Source organism: Balaenoptera borealis (assembly GCF_965194805.1).
Source record: "Balaenoptera borealis genome assembly, chromosome: 2".
In the NCBI taxonomy this organism is placed as follows: Eukaryota; Metazoa; Chordata; class Mammalia; order Artiodactyla; family Balaenopteridae; genus Balaenoptera; species Balaenoptera borealis.
The window spans coordinates 127,306,278-127,327,147 of NC_138867.1; the positions used below are offsets into that span (position 1 = coordinate 127,306,278).

General features: G+C 44.3%; 2 protein-coding genes across 18 annotated transcripts in view; one reads left to right on the forward strand and one right to left on the reverse strand.

The window, feature by feature from the left end:
• ABLIM3 (actin binding LIM protein family member 3) overlaps positions 1-20,870 on the forward strand; it is a 185,163-nt gene that overhangs the window by 159,944 nt on the left and 4,349 nt on the right. For 2 of the 7 annotated variants that reach the window (XM_082382713.1, XM_082382714.1), the window contains 4 exons: positions 13,254-13,401; positions 14,644-14,673; positions 15,225-15,283; positions 16,915-17,802. In XM_082382713.1, the coding sequence (XP_082238839.1) occupies positions 13,254-13,401; positions 14,644-14,673; positions 15,225-15,283; positions 16,915-17,034 (357 nt within the window). In that variant the 3' untranslated portion in view covers positions 17,035-17,802. Of the gene's footprint in view, positions 1-13,253; positions 13,402-14,643; positions 14,674-15,224; positions 15,284-16,914; positions 17,803-18,223; positions 18,305-20,870 lie in introns of those variants that run through there. The other 5 variants (XM_082382717.1, XM_082382718.1, XM_082382719.1 and 2 more) reach the window with 4 other exon arrangements.
• Positions 40-20,870, reverse strand: part of LOC309624565 (uncharacterized protein) — a 130,358-nt gene continuing 109,527 nt past the window's right edge. For 6 of the 11 annotated variants that reach the window (XR_014242013.1, XR_014242014.1, XR_014242015.1 and 3 more), the window contains one exon: positions 40-12,304. Coding sequence is in view for 1 of the 11 variants with exons in the window: in XM_082382811.1 (XP_082238937.1) it covers positions 998-1,120; positions 2,862-2,927; positions 18,444-18,551 (297 nt within the window). In the remaining 10 variants the exon portion in view is untranslated. Of the gene's footprint in view, positions 12,305-18,443; positions 18,552-20,870 lie in introns of all 11 variants that reach the window. The other 5 variants (XR_014242018.1, XM_082382811.1, XR_014242012.1 and 2 more) reach the window with 5 other exon arrangements.

The window sequence follows — 20,870 nt, forward strand, 5'->3', positions numbered from 1 at the left end:
TGTCGACTGAAAAAACAGAAAACAAAAAACTGCACAACCTAAAAGTTGAGAATTATGTTTTATTCAGCAGACATACCGAGGACCTAAGCCCAGGAGACAGCCTCTCAGATAGGTCTGAGAGAGTGTTCCAAAGAGGTAAGGGAGGAGCCAGGAATATGTAGGAGTTTTTGCAAAAATAAAATCAGGAAGTTGAACATCACAAGATTGCTGCTAATTAATGAAAAAACAGACATCTACAGTTAATGAATTTAGTGCTTTTCTATGTATGGGAAGATGCAAGGCCCTTGGCTCATTGAAATCATTCCTTTAATATGTACCTTAACTATCTAGGGCCAGTATCCTGTTTTTCTCCATCCTGAATCCCCTCAGGCTGCACCATTGGTGGTGGCTGCAGAGGTTGATGGCTTGATGGCTTGATGGCTTGTTTACTGATACAGCAGGTGACATTCTTTGCTCACAGTGCTTCCTCTTGGCCATAAATTCAACCAATGTTTGGGAGGCATTTCATGACCAATTTTGTCCCTCAGGGCTAGGAAGGCTCATCCCTTGATCAGGCGAAGATTCTGCTGACAGGCCACTCAATGTGCTGATTTGTTTTGGATTAGACCCTGTTGATAATCTAAAATTCTCTGGATCACCTGTCTTATTAGTCTGTTGTGATCCAGGAAATGTTTTCCCTTGTTGCTTCTTCCCAGATCTAGAATTGCACTATTACAATTATTCTATGTAGAGTTATGTATATGATCAACTAACTCGAGACATCATTAATTTTGCTGGAGGCTTGGTTACACTTTGGTAATGTAAGAGATAATAATCTCATAAAACAGACAGGATATAAGTAATACAGCTAGTAACATTAATAAACTGATAGTGCAGCAGAGAGAGGCACAAGGCATAAATAATTTGAAAATGCCAAGAGAGAACAAACTAAAACAGTGATTAGTATAACTAGTTGTAATCTGGTCAAAATAAGCCATCAAGTCCACAGGGGAGCCAGCTAGAGAAGCCAAATTCTGGAGGGATCAGGTAGAGAGAAAAAGATAAATGTTTTGTCTTCGTTTACAAAGGTATACTTTATCAACTTGTTGAAGGTCATAGTTAGCGTAAGAGGAAAGGTTTTCTGGAAAACAGAGATTAAAAACCAGTATATTTCAGAAAAAAGTCATAAAATTATAAGTCATATTCATCAATTCATTCAGTCCATGTAATTAATTCCTGTTCATCTAGATGAAGTTGTCAGGTTTTCCATTAGTGTTTTTTAATTTCTTACCCAGTTCAGGAGTAAGATCTAAAAGTTACCAGAAACTTGTATTTATCAAAAGTCCTTTTTATGAATCTTCACTAAGATCTTCATATATAAAAGCATCAGAGTAAAACAATGATTGTGTATAAACAACAGGACTTAAAATGGCATGGTTAAAGATCTGATTGATTATAATGTAACTGACAAGAAACTTGGATATTTCTGTGACATACAACATCCTAAGATAACACCTAGAATTATGACTGATAACCTTAAACCAGGCCATACCAGATTTTTAGTAATTCCATATAAATTTTGGAATATCTATATTAATGACATTTACCCATACAGTATAACCTAAGAAGGTTTATCTCCAATCACTTGACAGTGCTTCTCAAGTAAGCCTAATTAGTCTAACATTTCTTTCTGAGATGTCGCAGGGTTTCTTTGAAGCATCCCAGAGTTAGCTGGAAGTCAAAAGAACTTCAGTTAGAATTTGTTATTTGGGAAGTTTTGTCAAAAATATCAAAAAGTTTCAAAACACTTGGTCAAATAGGATCATAGGTCACTGTGAAACAATACTTATTCACTTAAAGTGACAAAAGATTTCAAAAACAAATACAGATGACTTACAGAAAAAGAATCTCACATAATCTGTTCTCAAAAGCAGTATTTCAAGATAACTTTGTTCTCTTAACAGAGAGAGGAACCAAATCCAGTCTTGCACCAGCCTACTTTTAATAGTAATAACCACTTACCTAATTAAATTTAATCCAATCCCAGCCTGACCACAGTACAAAAGTCCTTTTCAGGGCTCCCTTTTTACAAACCTTCCACAACTTTCTCTATTCTTGTTAGTCTGTCCCTTATTTTTCCATCCAGAAACAACCAGCTCTAGGACAAAATCATTCTTTCCACTTAACAAAATGCACTTCCATTCTTCATACCTTCTTTTGCTGAAAAAAACACACCCTACTTTCCTTGCATACTGAAATGTTTCCCTTATTATCTTTAGTAGCTTTAATTACATATTATAATTTTAACCCTTAAAAACGTTAATCTCTAGTGAAAACTGACAAGTAGCAAGTAATTGTGAACTGTTTGTCATACCAGCATTCCTGATTGGCATATCACTTAACCTCTAGAAACATACATCTTCTCATAGCATAATTTCTTTCCTCAATGTGGTACAAGAGATATGTCTAGTAAACCCAAACATCTTTAGTTTCCTTCTTGTAATGAGACAAAAGTAGGTAAATTTAGACCTGTTTAGCAAATAATGTTTGAGTATTTTATCTTATTTGAAGTGACCTGGATAGTCAGTGGATTCCCATTACTTAAATTAATTTAGCAAGGGCTGAGGAATCAGGATGGCAGAGGAACAGGACATGGAGCTCACCTCTTCCCACAGATACATCAAAAATACATCTACAAGTGGGACAATTTGCACAGAAAATCTAAACACTGGCCTCAGACTTCTGAAAGGGCAAGAAAACCTCCACATAACCAGATAAGACAAAAGAAAAAGAAAGACAGAAAGGAATCAGGACAGGACCTGCGCCGCAGGGAGGGAGCTGTGAAAGAGGAAAGGTTCCCACGTCCTGGGAGGTTTGCTCACCTGTGGGGAGATCAGCCTGGACAGAGGGGGAGCTTCAGAGCCTCGGAGGAGAGTGCAGCAACCAGTCTGTGGAAGGCAAAACGGATACTGACCTGCACAGATGGTCAGTACTGCCGCCCTGTGCTCCCCAGCCTGAGACCCTCGTCCACCCGCATGGGCAGGGGCTGGGTGCTGAAGCCTGGGCTTTGGAGGTCAGACCCAGGGAGAGGACCAGGATTGGCTATACAGAGACAGCCTGAAGAGGGTGGAGTGTGGCAACTGAGGGTGCACTAGGAAGAAGCCTGGGCCCGCCACAGAGGCAAGGTACCATTGCTGGGGGGCATGCAAGGAGAGGGGTGGGACCACCATAGGAGATTCTTTCCCTGTGCGTACGTTCTCAGGCAACAGGACACCACCTACGTGAGCTCCAGGGGCAGGCACAAGCCACCACTGCCATCATGGGCTCCAGAGGCAGGCACGGGCAGCCGCCACCAATAAGAGAACCGTGATCAGGCACCAAGTGCTGTCCCTGCTGTTGCAGGAGTGTGCAGGCCACCACCGCAAATACAAGACCCGCAAGCAGCCACCAAGCACTGTCCCTGCTATTTCGGGAGTGTGTGGGCCACCGCCACCATTAAGAGACCCACGAGCAGGTACCAATCACTCCACCCAATGTCCGGGGAGCACGCACAGGCCGTGAGCAAGCTCCAGCCGCTGTCCCTGCTGTCCCGGGAGTGCGTGGGCCATCACTGCTGCTAAAAGACACAGGAGCAGACAACAATCTCTGCCCCTACTGGCCTGGGGTCACACGGGCCACTGCCGCTGCTGGGAGACCCGTGAGTAGGCGCCGATTGCTGCTCCTGCCATACCAGGAGTGTGCACAGGCCGCCACACATCCACACACCATTTGAAAGGAATAATGGCCAGCACACACTAAGGAAAGAGGCAGAAAGCATCCAAACTAAAAGCACCTCGATTCTGGACAAGATGGTGGAGTAGAAGGACTTGAGCTCACCACATCTCACAAAAACACCAAAATCACAACTGACTGAACAACCACTGACAAAAAAGATTGGAACCTACCAGAAAAGCTATTTTACACCCAAAGAGAAAGAAGAGGCCACAATGAGATGGTAGGAGGGGCACTTTTTCGATATAATCAAATCCCATGCCTGCTGGGTGGGTGACTCACAGACTGGAAAATAATTGTATTGCAGAGGTTCTCCCACAGGAGTGAGAGTTCTGAGCCCAACGTCAGGGTCCCCACCCTGAGGGTCTGGCATCGGGAGGAGAAGCCCCCAGAGCATTTGGCTTTGAAGGCCAGCAGTTCTTGAGTGCAGGAGCTCCACAGACGAGGGGAAACAGATTCCACTCTTGGAGGGACCCAGCACAAAGCAGTGACTCCGCAGGAGCCTGGACTAGACCTACTTGCGGATCTTGGAGGGTCTCCAGGGAAGGTGGAGGTCAGCTGTGGCTCACTGTGGGGGCAAGGACACTGGCGGCAAAGGCCCCAGGGAATATTGATTGGCATGAGTTCTCAGGGAGGGTGCAATTTTGGCACCGAGACCTGGCCCCACCCAACAGCCTGTAGGCTCCAGTGCTGGAGCACCTCAGGCCAAACAACAAGCAGGGCAGGGGACACAGCCCCACCAATCAACAGACAGGCTGCCTAAAGTTGTACTGAGCTCACAGCCACCTCTAAACATACGCCTTGACATGGCCCTGCCCACCAGAGGGACAAGACCCAGATCCACCCACCAGTGGGCAGGCACCAGTCCCTCCCACCAGGAAGCCTGCACAAGCCCCTGGACCAACCTCAGCCACCAGGGGGCAGACACCAGAAGCAAGAGGAAATACAATCCTGCAGCGTGTGGAAAGGAGACCATAAACACAGAAATTTAGAAAAAAATGAGACAGCAGAGAAATATGTTCCAGACAAAGGAACAAGATAAAACCCCAGAAGAACAACAAAGTGAAGTGGAGATAGGCAATCTACCTGAAAAAAGAATTCAGAGTAATGATAGTAAAGATGATCCAAGATCTCAGAAAAAGAATGGAGGCACAGACTGAGAATACAAGAAATGTTTAAAAAAGAGCTAGAAGATCTAAAGAACAAAGAAACAGAGATGAACAATACAATAACTGAAATGAAAAACACACAAGAAGGAATCAGGAGCAGAATAAACGAGGCAGAAGAATGAATAAGTGGAAGAGAGAGTGGTTGAAATCATTGCCGTAGAACAGAATAAAGAAAAAAGAATGAAAAGAAATGAGGATAGTCTCAGACACCTCTGGGACAACATTAAATGCACGAACATTCGCATTATAGGGGTCCCAGAAGGGAAAGAGAGAGAGAAAGTGCCTGAGAAAATATTGGAAGAGATTATCACTGAAAACTTCCCTAACATGGGAAAGGAAACACTCAGTGAAGTCCAGGAAGTGCAGAGAGTCCCATACAGGATAAACTCAAGGAGGAACACACCGAGACACATATTAATCAAACTGACAAAAGTTAAAGACAAAGAGAAAATAGAAAAAACAACAAGGGAAAAGCAACAAATAACATACAAGGGAATCCCCATAAGGTTAACAGCTGATTTTTCAGCAGAAACTCTGCACGCCAGAAGGGAGTGGCATGATATATTTAAAGTGATGAAAGGGGGAAACCTATAACCAAGATAACGCTACCCAGCAAGGCTCCCATTCAGATTTGATGGAGAAATCAAAAGCTTTACAGAGAAGCAAAAGCTAAGAGAATTCAGCACCATGAAACCAGCTTTACAACAAATGCTAAAGGAACTTTTCTAGGCAGAAAAGAAAAGGCCACAACTAGAAACAAGCAAGTTATGAATGGGAAAACTCACCAACAAAGGCAAACATGCACTAAAGGTAGGAAATCAGCCACACACAAATATGATATCAAAACCAGCAATCTTGAGGAGAGTACAACTGCAGGATATTGGAAATTCATTTCATATTAAGAGACCAGCCACTTAAAAAATCTTGTATATATATATAGACTGCTATATCAAAACCTCATGGGAGGGCTTCCCTGGTGGCGCAGTGGTTGAGAATCTGCCTGCCAATGCAGGGGACTTGGGTTCGAGCCCTGGTCTGGGAAGATCCCACATGCCGCGGAGCAACTAGGCCCGTGAGCCACAACTACTGAGCCTGCGCGTCTGGAGCTTGTGCTTCGCAAGAAGAGAGGCCGCCGAACTGTGATGAAGAGTGGCCCCCGCTTGCCACAACTAGAGAAAGCCCTCACACAGAAACGAAGACCCAACACAGCCAAAAATAAATAAATAAATAATAAAAATAAAGGAATTCCTTTAAAAAAAAAACCTCATGGGAACTGCAAACCAAAAATCTACAATAGATATACAAACAAAAATGGAAAAGGAATCCAAACACAACACTAAAGGGAGTCATCAAATCACAAAAGAGAACAAAAGAGGAAGGGAAGAAAAAAGACCTACAAAAACAAACCCAAAAGCAGCCACATAGCACAGATAGATCAGCTCAGTGCTTTGTGACCACCTAGAGGGGTGGGATAGGGAGGGTGGGAGGGAGACGCAAGAGGGAGGAGATATGGGGATATATGTATATGTATAGCTGATTCACTTTGGTATAAAGCAGAAACTAACACACCATTGTAAAGAAATTATACTCCAATAAAGATGTTAAAAAAAAAAAACCAAAACAATTAACAAAATGGCAGTAAGAGCATACATGTCAGTAGTTACCTTAAATGTAAATGGATTAAATGCTCCAGCCAAAAGACACAGGCTGGCTAAACTGATACAAAAACAAGACCCATATATATATGTCTACAAGAGACCCACTTCAGCCCTCAGGACACATACAGACTGAAAGTGAGGGGATGGAAAAAGGTATTCCATACAAATAGAAATCAAAAGAAAGCTGAAGTCGTGATACTCATATTAGACGAAATAGACTTTAAAATAAAGACTGTTGCAAGAGACAAAGAAGTATGCTACATAATGATCAATGAATCAATCCAAGAGGAAGATATAATAACTGAAAATATATATGCACCCAACATAGGAGCACTTCAATATATAAGGCGAATGCTAACAGGCATAAAAGGAGAAATTGACAGTAACAAAATAATAGGAATTTTAACACTCCACTTACATCAATGGACAGCTCATCCAGACAGAAAATCAGTAAGGAAACACAGCCTTAAATGACACATTAGACCAGATGCTTAATTGATATTTATAGAACATTCCATCGGAAAGCAGCAGAGTATACATTCTTCTCAAGTGCACATGGAACATTCTCCAGGATAGATCATATCCTGGGCCAGAAATCAAGCCTCAGCAAATTTAAGAAAATTGAAATCATATCAAGCATCTTTTCTAACTACAACACTATGAGACTAGAAACCAATTACAGGAAAAAATCCTGTAAAAAACACAAACACGTGGAGTAATGAACATGCAAACAAAAATAAACAAGTGGAACCTAATTAAACTTAAAAGTTTTTGCACAGCAAAGGAAACCATAAACAAAATGAAAAGACAACCCAAACAATGGAAGAAAATATTTGCAAACCAAGTGGCTGACAAGGGATTAATCTCCAAAATATACGAACAGCTCATGCAGTTCTATATCAAAAAAAACAAACAATGCAATCAAAATATGGGCAGAAGATCTAAATATACATTTCTCCAAAGAAGACATACAGATGCCAAAAAGCACATGAAAAGATGCTCAACATCACTAATTATCAGAGAAATGCAAATCAAAACCACCATGAGTTATCACCTCACACCAGTCAGAATGGCCAGCATCAAAAAGTCTACAAACAATAAATGCTAGAGAGGATGTGGAGAAAAGGGAACCCTTGTACACTGTTGGTGGGAATGTAAACTGGTACAACTGTTATGGAGAACAGTATGGAGGTTCCTTAAAAAACTAAAAATAGAACTACCATATGATCCAGCAATCCCACTCCTGGGTATATATACAGAGAAAACCATAATTCGAAAAGATACATGCACCCCAATCTTCATTGCAGCACTATTTACGATCCTCAAGACATGGAAGCAACCTAAATGTCCATCTACATAGGAATGGATAATGAAGATGTGGTACACATCTACAATGGAATATTAGCCATAAAAAAATGTAATAATGCCATTTGCAGCAACATGGATGGACCTAGAGATAACCATACTAAGTGAAGTAAGTCAGACAGAAATACAAATATCATATGATATCACTTACATGTGGAACCCCAAAAAATGATACAAATGAACTTATTTACCAAAGAGAAACAGACTCACAGCCTTCTAAAATAAACTTAGGTTACCAAAGGGGAAACGTGGGGGGGTGGGGGGGTGGGGCGGAGGGATAAATGAGGAGTTTGGGATTAACATATACACACTATTATATATAAAACAGATAATCAAAAACGATCTACTGTATAGCACAGGGAATCTACTCAATATTCTATAATAACCTCTCGGGAAAAGAATCTGAAAAAGAACAGATGTATGTATAACTGAATCATTTAGCTGTATACTTGAAACTAACACATTGTAAATCACCTATACTCCAATATAAAATAAAAATTAAATTAAAAATAAATAGGAAAAACTCTAAAGTTTTAAAGTTACCAAAAATCTGGAGAAACTGTTTTAAATCAATATACCCAAAGCATTATTATTCCTAAAGGGTTCACCTGAAAACTCTTATTTTCCTTTATAATTTATGAAAATATCATCATACCAAGTTAATATTTTTGCTGACAAACTCTGAAATAGAAATAACATGAACTTATCAACCTTCAGTGAACCTTGGTACACTGAAGGTGTACCAAGTAAGATATGTCTATATTGACTGATTAAACCCGCAAGCTGAAGCTAGCTTTAACACCAGATATTAATTTAATATTGAATATTTCCTAGATACATGAACCTGAAATTCATCCTGGCCAGTTTCTTTTATGTTTAGAAGTATTTAATTTGTAAGCACTTACTTTTAAGTCAATTAAATGGAACTCTTTTATAAATTTAATTTTGACAGTATTTTCCAGAGGTAGAGACATCTCATATGTATAATGTGTACACAGACATATAAACAGACCTAACTAGAGATCTCATAGCTCACCTTAAAAACTTAGGTATGAATCAGGTATTACAGTATAAACTTACTAGTTTATAAATAACAGTTGGAATAAGTTAAATTTGCTTGCTCAGATGACTGAGGCTTTGCTATTTGTGGAAAAGACTTATAAGATTTGTATTTATCCTTGATAAACCCTTAAGGAGGCTATGAATTAGATTTGGGGTGAGGGAGCCTTTCCAGCAGTTTGAGTTTAAAAGGACTTTTTTGCTTTTTTTTTTTCCTCCTTGGTTTCAGGTTTTACCTGATTGAGCTAATTAGGCTCAGTCTCAGATCAATGTGGGCTGTATTTACATTTCTTATTTGTAGAGATTTGCAAAACAAAGACAGTTGCTTTTAATTCTCAAAAAAACTGGTCTGCTGCCTAAATGATATTAAAAGATTGATTTGCCCAACTGTACTTTGTTTAATTTGTTTTATATCAGTGAGAAGATTTCTGACTAAGCCAAAATTCAAGAGTTCTATGTTCTAGAATTTTAGGGTTTAATTTATCATGCTTTCAAAAGCTTGCATAAGGCATTCAACAAAGGCCCTTTTTCTGAGTGCACAGGTGAGACCCAGAGCAAAATCTCTATTATTATTTTTATTAGCCCCCGAATATTGCTCCCAGTTTTTACATTATATTATACAGGCTCAGGTAACCCTACTGGTTTCCTTTTGTATGTTTAATAATATTTCCTGAGGGTCAGATTCATACGCCCTGTCTTATGAAGCATTCCCCAGTGAAACATGTATATCACACAATATAATTAAACAAAAGAGAAATAACCATCTTATATAAAGCCCATTTAGGTATACCAATTTTTATAAACTTTCATCTCAATTCTATCAACTTTTATACCTTTACCTTTATCTTCCAGTAGGACCCAATCATCAAGCCTTGGTCTTTCAAGGAGTCCTAGAAGCTTTCCTTTCTTTTTATCCTCTGACTCTTTTATCTATTTTTAATAAAAGGCTCTGGGGTCCCCAGTGAGGGGTTGAGCCAAGGGACTCAGGCCCTTTTGTCAATTCTTTACTTGATTAATCGGCCTAACTGTTGCCCCAAGTAATTGTTGGCCAGGTATCTCAGTGTAATTTACTTCCAGCCATGTAAATATATATGTATATTTTTAAATATTTATTTACTTACTTTGCCTGCGCTGGGTTTTAGTTGTGGCATGTGGGCTTCTTAGTTGCAGCACACCGACTCTTAGTTGTGGCATGCATGTGGGATCTAGTTCCCCAACCAGGGATCGAACCTGGGCCCCCTGCATTGGGAACACGGAGTCTTACCCACTGGACCACCAGGGAAGTCCCTAAATATATATATATTTTTAAGTGGGGTAAATAGAGTGGACTTGTTTGGGGCCCTTTAATGTTGGGGACCTATAGGGGGCCCCTTTGTTCCATCCAACCTTACATAGTGTTGTATCAAACCTTTGTTTTAATCCCATTAACATCTGTTTTATTTATCCCATTTTTAAATAATCATCTAAAGATTTCTTTATCCTTTTGGGATAAGTCCCTTTAAAATTTCCACCTTTTTGGGAAGAAGTCTCTGAACTTTCTCTTCAGTTTACTTCACTGTTAATCAACCTAATTAACATTAAGTATCCTAATGTTTTTATTAGCATCTGTAAGACTCACTGAGGGGAAGCAGAGACCACAAATAAGGCTTCCCAAACCAGTTTTTTGTTCTTGTTGTTTTCAATTAAGGGAGTTCTTAGGTTAACCATGTATATGTTTTCCACCTTCTAAGTTTTTTTTTATAAGTACCAGTAACACAGCTCTTAAAATTTACCAATTTAGAAGTTTCTCCAATATAAAGGATCCATCATCTGGCCATTAACAAGATGTATCTTACTGATGCAAACCAATAAGACACCAGAGAAGTCCCCACAACAGAGTGTGAAGATGTAGCCTTCACAAGATCTAGAAAGTTTACTCCCCAAAACAGCCTAAGAAAGTAAAGGCCTTCATTACACAGGCCGATGCAATGAAGGTTAAGACGGCAAAAGCCCCTAAGAGTTGGCACAGTCAGACAAAAGACTGCTCAGAATCCCAGTCTATTCAGTTGGCTGCCGAGTTGTATACCATATGAGTACCTTCCAGGTGGCAAAGACCAAGTACTCAAAACACAGAAAGAGACATATACACATACACACACACAAAATGCCTAAGAAAATCAGGTAGAACATTTACATCTCAAAGACACAGGGAGAGAAATGCAAGTTCCCCCTAGAAGGGCTTTTGTTTCTTTAAGGTCAGAATTCTGAAAAGATGTTTTATCAAGCAGGCTTTCTCTAACTTAACTGTGTATGCAATAGAAGAGCCCCATCTTAGTCAATTTCAGGGTGAGATTTCCTTTAATTCCCAATTAAGTAAGTACTTGTAAGTATAAGTGTTGTACATATATCTGGCTGGGGGGTTAGTTAGAAGCTGGCAATCTGTCGTTCCTTTTTCTTTTTGTTTTGAAAGCTTTGTTCCCCACTCCAGAGTCAGTTTGTGGAGATAAAATCGCTAGTGATGATCGTGTGGTAAGCCAATGTGCTGTTGTGAGCTTAACTCCTCTAGATTTTACCCTAGATTCATTTTAGCCCTCTTATGAGTCTTGGTTTCTCCCTTCAGTAGCCTACAACTACCATGGGTACTCGGATTATGGAGTGGCCAGCCCTTACGCATGTCCCTGGCAGGCAAGTTTTTAATTAAAAAGAGTGGGTTTCCCTATAGAGACAGCTGCACAGTATGAGGACTTGCCTCTACCACTCCCGCAGGTTTCTCAGTTGCCTGAGGAAGCTGTTGCCAGCCACGAGGTGCTGTTCCTTCTGAGCTGAAAGCTCTCATGAGATATCTTCACTTTTATTTTGACAAACTCTATTAAAGTAGCCAATTCAAGGAAAAACGACAGGCCAGTCTTCCACCTAATTACCCAGTCCAGCCTTACTCAGTGTCTTTCAACTGAGCAAAGTCTTCCCAGTCTTTCAACTGAGGATAACCAGCTCAGTGTCTAAACTGGGCAAAAAATCTTCCCAGTGTCTTTCAACTGAGCATAACCCAGGTACCTCTTCTTGAAACTAAGTTTCAAGGATAACCTACTACTCTTCCAGTGAGGAGTTTAACATCACTGAATAAAACTTAGGATCATCAGCCAATAACAGGAGATCTGAGAATCAGGAGAGACTCACCCAAATTCATCTGGACTCTCTGAGGTGGCAGATGGGCCCAAGAATCCTCTGCTGGTACCTAGGCTCTGGATCCTTGGAGAGTTCAGGCAAAGGAGAAAAGTCTGCCCTGGGTCCCTTTGTAGCTGTCAAAACTGTTGACTGCATAACCTATAAGTTGAGAATTATGTTTTATTCAGCAGACATACTAAGGACCTAAGCCCGGGAGACAGCCTCTCAGATACCTCTGAGGGACAGTTCTGAAGAGGTAAGGGAGGAACCAGGATATAAAGGAATTTTTGCAAAAACAAACAAAACAAAACAAAGCAGATAGTCAAACGTCAAAAGATTCTAATTAAAGAAAAAAACAGACATCTCACGTTAATGAATTTAGCCCTTTTCTGTGTATGGGAAGATGCATTGAAATCATTCCTTTGATATGCACCTTAACTATCTAGGGCCAGTATCCTGTTTTACTCCATTCTGAATCCTCTCAGGGTATACCGTTGGTGGTGGCTGCAGAGGTTGTTGGCTGGATGGCTGCAACATCCTTTGTTTACTGACCCATTAGGTGACATTCTTTGTTCACAGACCCATCAGTTCCACTCCTAGGTATATACCCAGAAGAACTGAAAACTGGTACTCAAACGAATACGTGTACACACAGGTTCCTAGCAGTACTACTCACAAGAGCTGAAAGATGGAAGCAGCTCAAATGTCCATCAACTCACAAATGAATAAACAAAATGTGGCATATCCATATGACAGACTATTATTCAGCTATAAAAAGGAATGAAGTGCTAATACATGCTACAATGTGTATGAACCTTGAAAACATTATGCTTAGTGAAAGAAGCCACACACAAAAGCCCACATATTGTATATGGGCTCCAGTACGTACCACCAGAGCCCCACCCTGACCACAGGACTACTTGTGGAAGAGAAATGAAGTCCCACAAAGGAAAATATGGGTGCTGCAAGGAAAGAGGGACACTGAAAAGGCAAAAAAATGCCAGAGGTTCACTATAGAGCATCTGGTCCCTCAGCCTTTCCTAAGCCTGTTCCATCTCAGTGTTCTTTGCTTCCTTCTAACTTCATCTTGTTCCTCCCCCACCCCCAGCTCCAGAGTGGAATTGGCCGACTAATTCTGAAGGAAGAGATGAAGGCCCGGTCCAGTTCCTACGCAGATCCCTGGACCCCACCCCGGAGCTCCACCAGCAGCCGAGAGGCCCTGCACACAGCTGGCTATGCTTTGTCCCTAAATGGCTGTAAGCACTGCCCTGTAACCTGCTGGGGTGGGGGCACTTTCTTCCCCATCAGTTCTTCCATTAGTGAATCTAACCTTTTATGGCCTCACCAGGGTCTAGAATACAGACTAAATAAGACCATGCTCTGTCCTGAGCTGTCACTTCTGCTTCTTTGGATCATCTGAAGCCATGACTTCCAATCAGTTTCCATGTAAAGAAAAAACTCTTCTAATAGTCTGAAGATAAAAGGGGATGCCTCTTAAGGTAGCAAGCCTCCCATCACTGGAGGTATACAAGCAGAGGCTTGGTTCAAGCACTTTGCCCTGAGCGTCTTTCACTGTAAGCTCCTCCCTGTTCCTAGACTCACACATCCTCTTCCTGCCTCCTCTCTTACTTACCCCTGCGGGATTCAGTCCTGCCAGGAAGTCCTATCTCAGGTCAATACTTCATGGATAATAAAAGGTACCATTTATTACAATCCTGTGTGCTGGACATTTATAGATACATTATCACCCTTGGTCCTCACAAAGACCCACAATGTAGAGGGATTATTATCACCCACTTTATAGATGAGAGACCTGAGGTTAACCCTCTTGCCCAAGGTCAGAAAGCCAGTAAGTGACTGAGCCAGGATCAGGCCCAGCATAGAGTGACTTCAAGGCCATAAGCTTTTCCCTCTTTGCTGTACTGCACCTTGATTCTAGGTGAGCTCAAAGATGACAGTGGTGGTGGTGGTGGTGATGATAAAGCCAGTTTTATTGAGGGTTTGTATCTGTCAGGCACTGTGCTAAGCACCTTACTATATTGTGTCCTATATTCTTCACAATAGCCCTATAAAGGAGACACTATCCCTCCCATTTTACAGATAAGAAAACGAAGCATGATTTACTTATCTGAAATTGGGTATCTATTAATGGCCAAGCCAAGATGAACTGATGGGCCATTTCCCTGTTTCACCACTGAGAGGCACTGTTTTCAACCCCTGGCTCTGTACACTGCACCAGTGCTGCTCAAAATTCAGCTCCATTCAATGGCATTTGTGCAACAGATATCACAGAGCACCTGCACTGTGCCAGGTGCTGGGCTACAAGCTGGGTGGGGGAGGGAGAATAGGGTGCAGGTGCAACAGTTAGAAACTGACCAGTGGGAAAGGAGGTACTGAAGGAGGGCCCTCCTCCCCACCCCCGGCCAGGGTGGCCCAGGTATGGGAGCCATTTCTGTCTGTCTCCATGAACGCTGATCTCTGGCTTCCCTCTCTTGCAGCCCCTCGGTCCCACTACCTGGCTGACAGCGGTATGTTCTGCCTGCCCTTCCTTCAGCCCATCATGTTCTGTGAGGGCCAGAGCTGAGTCAGCGGCAGGTCCCCCTTAGTTGTGATGACCATACAACGTGGATGTCCCAGCACAGTCCCCATCTGAAGTAGTCCACCCCATGTGTTTGTCAGATAGTGGGTCTTTGGTTCTGGAACCAGTGTTGCCATGCCCAGCAGCTCTCAGAGAGAAAGAAAGAGCGCACACCTCTTCCACCCACATGGGAGCCTGCCTGTCTGAGCTCCAGCTCAACTCCAATTCCAGGACACATGGGTCCATCATAGGAGGATAGATGTGTGCAGGTTAACACCAGAAGACTCTGTGAGTGGGTACCTGGGGTGGGCCTAGAATTCTGCCAGGGTGAGGCACCCCTAAGATTGTTAGTTGTAAGCCTGGAGAGCAGTGGAAGGAGCTGGTGGTCCCTGTCTGTCCCCCTTCCCATGAGTAACATTGGCTATTTGCAGCCAGATGACCTCAGGGAGAGGAAACCCTGGCTTGGGGCTCCTGGTAATTGTCTTGGCTCCTTCTTTTCAGACCCCCTCATCTCCAAATCTGCCTCCCTGCCTGCCTACAGAAGAAACGGGCTGCACAGGGTAAGAGAGGCTGTTCCAGGGACATTATCCCCAAGAGGTTCACAATTCCTGTGTTAGCTCAGGAGTGATGACTTATGGGTGAAACCTGGACAGAGGCCTTGGGGCTAGAGGTGCATTAACAAAAGAGCCCCCTATGAGAGGGGCTGGGAGCACCTAGTATTTATGGCACAATTACTCCATGCTGAGCACTTTACAAGCACTCACTCATTATAACCCTGGAAGGTAGTTACTATTTTTAATAACTCTATCTTGCGGATGAAGATGGGGGCACAGAGGGGCTCAGTGACCTGCTTGAGCTCTCATTCCTAGTAAGTGCTGAGCCAGGATTCGAGCCTGGGCCAGCTTCCCCTGACTGCTGGGTTCCACTCACCCGTTGTGGCTTGGAGCCTTCTGAGCTCTTAGATGTCCTGTGGCGTAAAACCTTCATGGAAGCTGTGAGGTGGTTTAAGGACTAAAAAGGGGATGAAAAATACATCTTGTTGGCAAAAGGAGAGGCTCTGTGACTAGACAAGTGATGGGGGAAAGGGCAAGGACACTGAGATAGACATTTATTTACTGAGCACCTACTAACTGACTTGAAGTCAGCAGTCATAAGTGCTCAGATGGAAGACAAAGCAAGGAGGCAAAGAGAGAGAAGGTCAGAGAGTGAATTTAAACAAAGGCCTGAGTGCAGGGAGGGACCTCACCTCTCCAAGACCAGCAAGAGCCACCCTAATAGAGGGAAGCACAGTGTCAGAGTCCCTGGGTGCGGAGGATACGTGGCTGGGATGGAGTGAACGTGGAGATGAAGCCAGACGGAGATGTCATTAGGGCCCTGTGTGCTGGTAAGGACTCAGAAGGGTTCCGGTAGGTGTGCTGCACCATCCAACTCAGATTTTTAATGGGATCCCTCTTGTGTAGAGAAGAGACTGCAGAGGGACAGAAATGGTAGACTTGTTAAGAGACAATTTTAGGGTTAAGCACACAAAAGGGATCAGAGGTCCATAGTAGAGCCACGGCTGGTGTTGGGGCCCCACCCGCTCCAAGCGGGAAAGAGACAGACCCTGTCCTCAACACGCCCAAAGCCTAGACATTTGTTCATGAACAGATAGATGTTTACTGAAAGCCTTTTATATATGCCAGGCACTGCTCTGAGTGCTTAGAATACCTCAGTGACCGAACAAAACAAAGACCCCTGCCCTTGGAGCTTATATTCTTATAGGGAGAAATAGAAAGCAAGTAGTAAATAGTACACAAGTCACCTTATACACAATGTAGAAGGTAGTAAGTGCTATGGAAAAAAAGGGGGAAATTGAGCAGGATGAGGGAGGTTGGGAGTTGGGGAAGGGGCGATTTGCAATTTTAGATAGAGTTGTCAGGGCAGATCTCATAGAGAAAATGATATTTGAGTAATGAAAGAAAGCATGAGCTATAATTCACTAATAAATGAATATTTACTGAGTGCCTACTATGTGCCAGGCCTAGGCACTAGGCATATGGCAGTGAAGTAAATCACTCCACCTTGAGACCGAGGCTTCTGAGAGGGCCCCGTGTCCCACCAGCCCCAGTGCATTTTCTGGAGATGGGTGAGTACTTCAGGGAGGCAGAGGTGAGCCTGCCTCAGTCCAGCCCTGGTTCTCTCTCCCCTGCAGACACCCAGCGCAGACCTATTCCATTACGACAGCATGAACGCTGTCAACTGGGGCATGCGAGGTGAGTGCCGGCCTCTCCTGGGACTTCACAGGGACCTCATTATAATGCACTGCTCATAATAGCCCGTTTGACAAACGATTCTGGTCCCACGCTGGGCTCTGTGCAAACCCCGAGTTCCCTTTCACTTCCCATTCCCTCTCTTTTCCCCTGCTCTTCTCTCATCCTCTCAAGTCCCGGGCCTTGGGTGATCTCCAGGCCATCTGTCCCATCTGGATTCCCAGAGCCATCACAGAGTGCTTGCTATTCTCCCCGTACTGCTGAGCTAGAGTTGCCTGCCAGCCCCGGGTGGAGGGAAATACTCAGAGCCAAATGCACATTGTTCCCAGAAAAAATTCCATGAGCCTCATGCTCTCTTCCCGTGATGCTCTCCCACCAGCCTCTTCCAGCTCCTACAAGCAGGCTCAGGCAGGAAGGCAGGCCCACAGCAAACCCTGGAGGGTTCCCCCCAAAAGATGAAGGATCTCACCCATGTGCTTCATGGTCCCAGACTCTTCTTATTTCTATTCTAAATGTCTCAAAAGTCATTTTCCCCCTAAAAACCTATCTCTGGATCAGCCCAACCCCTTTCTCCATTGTGTTCAAACCAGCCTTGATTTGGGATGAATTCAGTAAGGACAGGGTCTCTATGACAGAGGCCAGTGTAGTGATGCAAAGCAAAGACTGATGGTTTTTACTTTGTGTGTGTCTCTTTTCTCTCTACAGAGTACAAGGTAAAGATACACAGACCCTGGGGGTCTCCAGGACCCTGCATGTTGCTACACTGGGGACCAGCAGGAAGATGACAGCACTGTCTATGCCGGGAAGGGAACATCGATAAATAACCCCAAGGGTCCTCTCAAGACTAGCATTTCCAGTCCCTCCTTGGCCCAGTTTCCCTGAATCCTGCCCTACATCTCTTGCCTCCTGAAACCAGCCAGTTCCCCTGGGCCTCGGAGACTCTCTAGAGGCTTGCCAATCACAGATATGAGACATTTACACTCAGGAGCCCTTGTGCTCACATTAAGGCCAAATGCAACCAAGCTCATCCCTGGCAGTATTCAAGGACTCCAGGGCCTTGCCTTTTGGGAGAAGGTGCCTTGAGGCTGCCAGGAAACCCCAAAGAGGACATACTCAGCCCTTCCTCCAGACTTTAATCTCTGGCTCTTTCTGGACAGAGGAGGGAGCCCCAGCCAGACACAAAATATGTCTGAAGGGACAAGCCCACCACCCTGACCCAACCTACAAATATCCCCCCTCCTCTCTTCTTAGATCTACCCTTATGAACTGCTCCTGGTGACCACAAGAGGCAGAAACCGACTGCCCAAGGATGTGGATCGGACGCGTTTAGAGGTATGTATAGGAAACTGAGCAGGAGCCTTTGGGTTTGAAGTGATTCCAGAAATTGCCTGGTCTAACCCAGCTTGGGAGGAGCAGGCAGAATGAATGGCGTAAAGGTCACACAGCTGGTTAAAAAAGCAGAGACTCCAACCCGGTTCCTTAGCGCAAGGCTGTTCCTTGCTGTTCCATGCAGCCTCCTCAATTCAGTTAGCATCTCTGGTGCACCGCTACAGCACGTCTCCAGCTGGGGCTGATGCTTCTGCAGACATAGGAGAAGAGCTGGATTTGGTTCCTGCCCTCCAAGAGCCTGCAGTCTGTGCGATAAGAAGAAACACAGCACTGGTGTTGTGCAGGATTGTATAGAAGACCAGTGCCTGGGACGGGGAAGGGTGGGGGAGAGCTCTGTGCAGAGGGTAAACATATAAGCAAGTCTCAAGCAAGACTCCCTAGGTTCCAAGCCTGATGCTGCCATGCCTAACTGGACAGCTTGGCCACATGAAAACCTCTCCAAACCGTAGTTTTCTCCTCTGTAAAATGGGGTGATTGTCATGCTTCCCTCAGGTTGCCAAATGACATACATGAGACAATACACATAGAGCCCTTCACACAGAATCTGGCAGTGTACTGAGTAGAAAATTCTTCCTAAGTGTGTCATTGCTGTTACTCAGAGAAGACCACTAAGGCTGGGTGGGGTGACACAGGCTTCCAGGAAGAGGAAGGGTTTGGATGGACTTTGGAGGTGGGCAGGTTTAGATGGATGGAGAGGCAGGAGAGCAACATGAGCAGTGGCAACAGCATAAATAAGGCGCAGACGTGGCCTGACCGTGGCACTGGGCTCTCAAGCCATCCGGTCCACTTGGCATGGAGTCCCGGTCCCTGGTTACATTAGTTCCAGGAGCACATGCTGCCCTTTTCACCTCTCCCTGGAACACCCTTTCCATCTTGCCAGCCTCCTCACTCATCAGGGCCCCATTCTAGTGATGCCTGTGCCCCAAAGCCTCCCCCAAGCCTTCTTCAGGATGTGGCGCTAACCTCTTCCTCCAGCCTCCCCAGCCCTGCGTCCAGAGCACAGATCCAATACCTCTCTTTCTCCTTTGTATCAGATCATCAAGCCATCCATTACCTCTGCCTGACACATTGTCTGTCATCTACCACAGGGCCTGACTAGGGGAGGTGTCAGGAGATGTCTGTGGAATTGAATGCAGGCTTGTAAGAGAGGAGGCTCAGCACTTCTTGGGACCACCCCTGACCTGACGGCTGATGAATTTGCCCAGAGTAGAGGGTTGGAGCCGTAGGAGGGGGATGTGAGCGGGCCAGGAAGCTCTGTGAGTCCTTTCAGCTCTAGCATGCTGGGGTAGCAGAGAAGGAAGCAGATGATTCTCCCCACATTTATAACAAGGGCTTCCTTTCACTGTCTAGCAGCGAGTGTCTGCCGGTGCTGAAGGGGACAGCTCCCACGGCAGCTCACTGGAGCCAGCACTTAGGGATGGAAATGTTCACGAACCTGGTTCGTAATGGAGGACCAACTGCTCTCCTACATCCTCCAGGACACCCAGAAGCTCAGACCAGGAAAACGCAACCTTCTCTAAGCATCAGAATCACTTAGGGAGCTTTTTTAAAATACCAATACAGGGCCCCATCTGAGTCCAATTAAATCACAATCTGGGGAAGGAGCTCAGGCACCAGTATTTTTCAGAGGCTCCCAGGGATGTCTAATATATAGCCTGAGCTGAGACCACTGGGCTAGAGACACTGCCCTAGCCGTCTGCAGCAGTTCAGGCAGGGCACGGAAGAAGGAAACCCCTGACTCTCTCCTCAAGGGGCTCAGAGTATAGGTGCTTGTTCACTCAATAAATATTTATTGAAACCTATTATATACACCAGGTACTGTTCTAGGTGCCTACAACATATCAGTGAACAAAACAAGCACCCCTGCCCTCTTGGAGCTGGCGTTCTCATGTGAGGAGACAGACAGTAAATGACAGAAGTAATAAATAAAGGATATAGTATGTTGGGAGGCAACCGGGCTGAGGGAAAGGGTAAGAGGAGAACAGAGTGAGGGGGGATTGGGAGTTGGAGGGGTGAGTTGCAGTTTTCAATAGGGTGGTCAGAGTAGATCTCATTGAAAACATGACATCTGAGCAAAGACTTCAAGTAGGTGAGGGAGTTAGCCATGCTTATATAGGAAGGAAAAGCATTCTGGGCCAAGGGAACAGCCGCTGCCAAGGCCCTGACGCAGGAGTGAGTCTGGTGTGCTGGGGGACGGCAGGAGGTGAGTGTGGCTGGGGCCACGTGAGCCCAGAAGAGAGGATGAGGAGGAGATGAAATCAAAGGAAACGGAGACCAGGCCATGCTATGTGACAGACACATGAAGAGATCACTGCACTAATGAGAGTGCCAGTGACTGAGTGCCAGCCACTGTGCCAAGCACGTGACCCGCCATCAGCTCAGTCGCCCTCACAATATCCGTGAGGTAGGTACTGCGATGCTGCCACTCTCAGAAGAGGACATTGAGGCTCAGTGAGGTTATCATGTCCAAGGTCACACACTCATATCTGCCTGGCTGTAAAGCCCATGC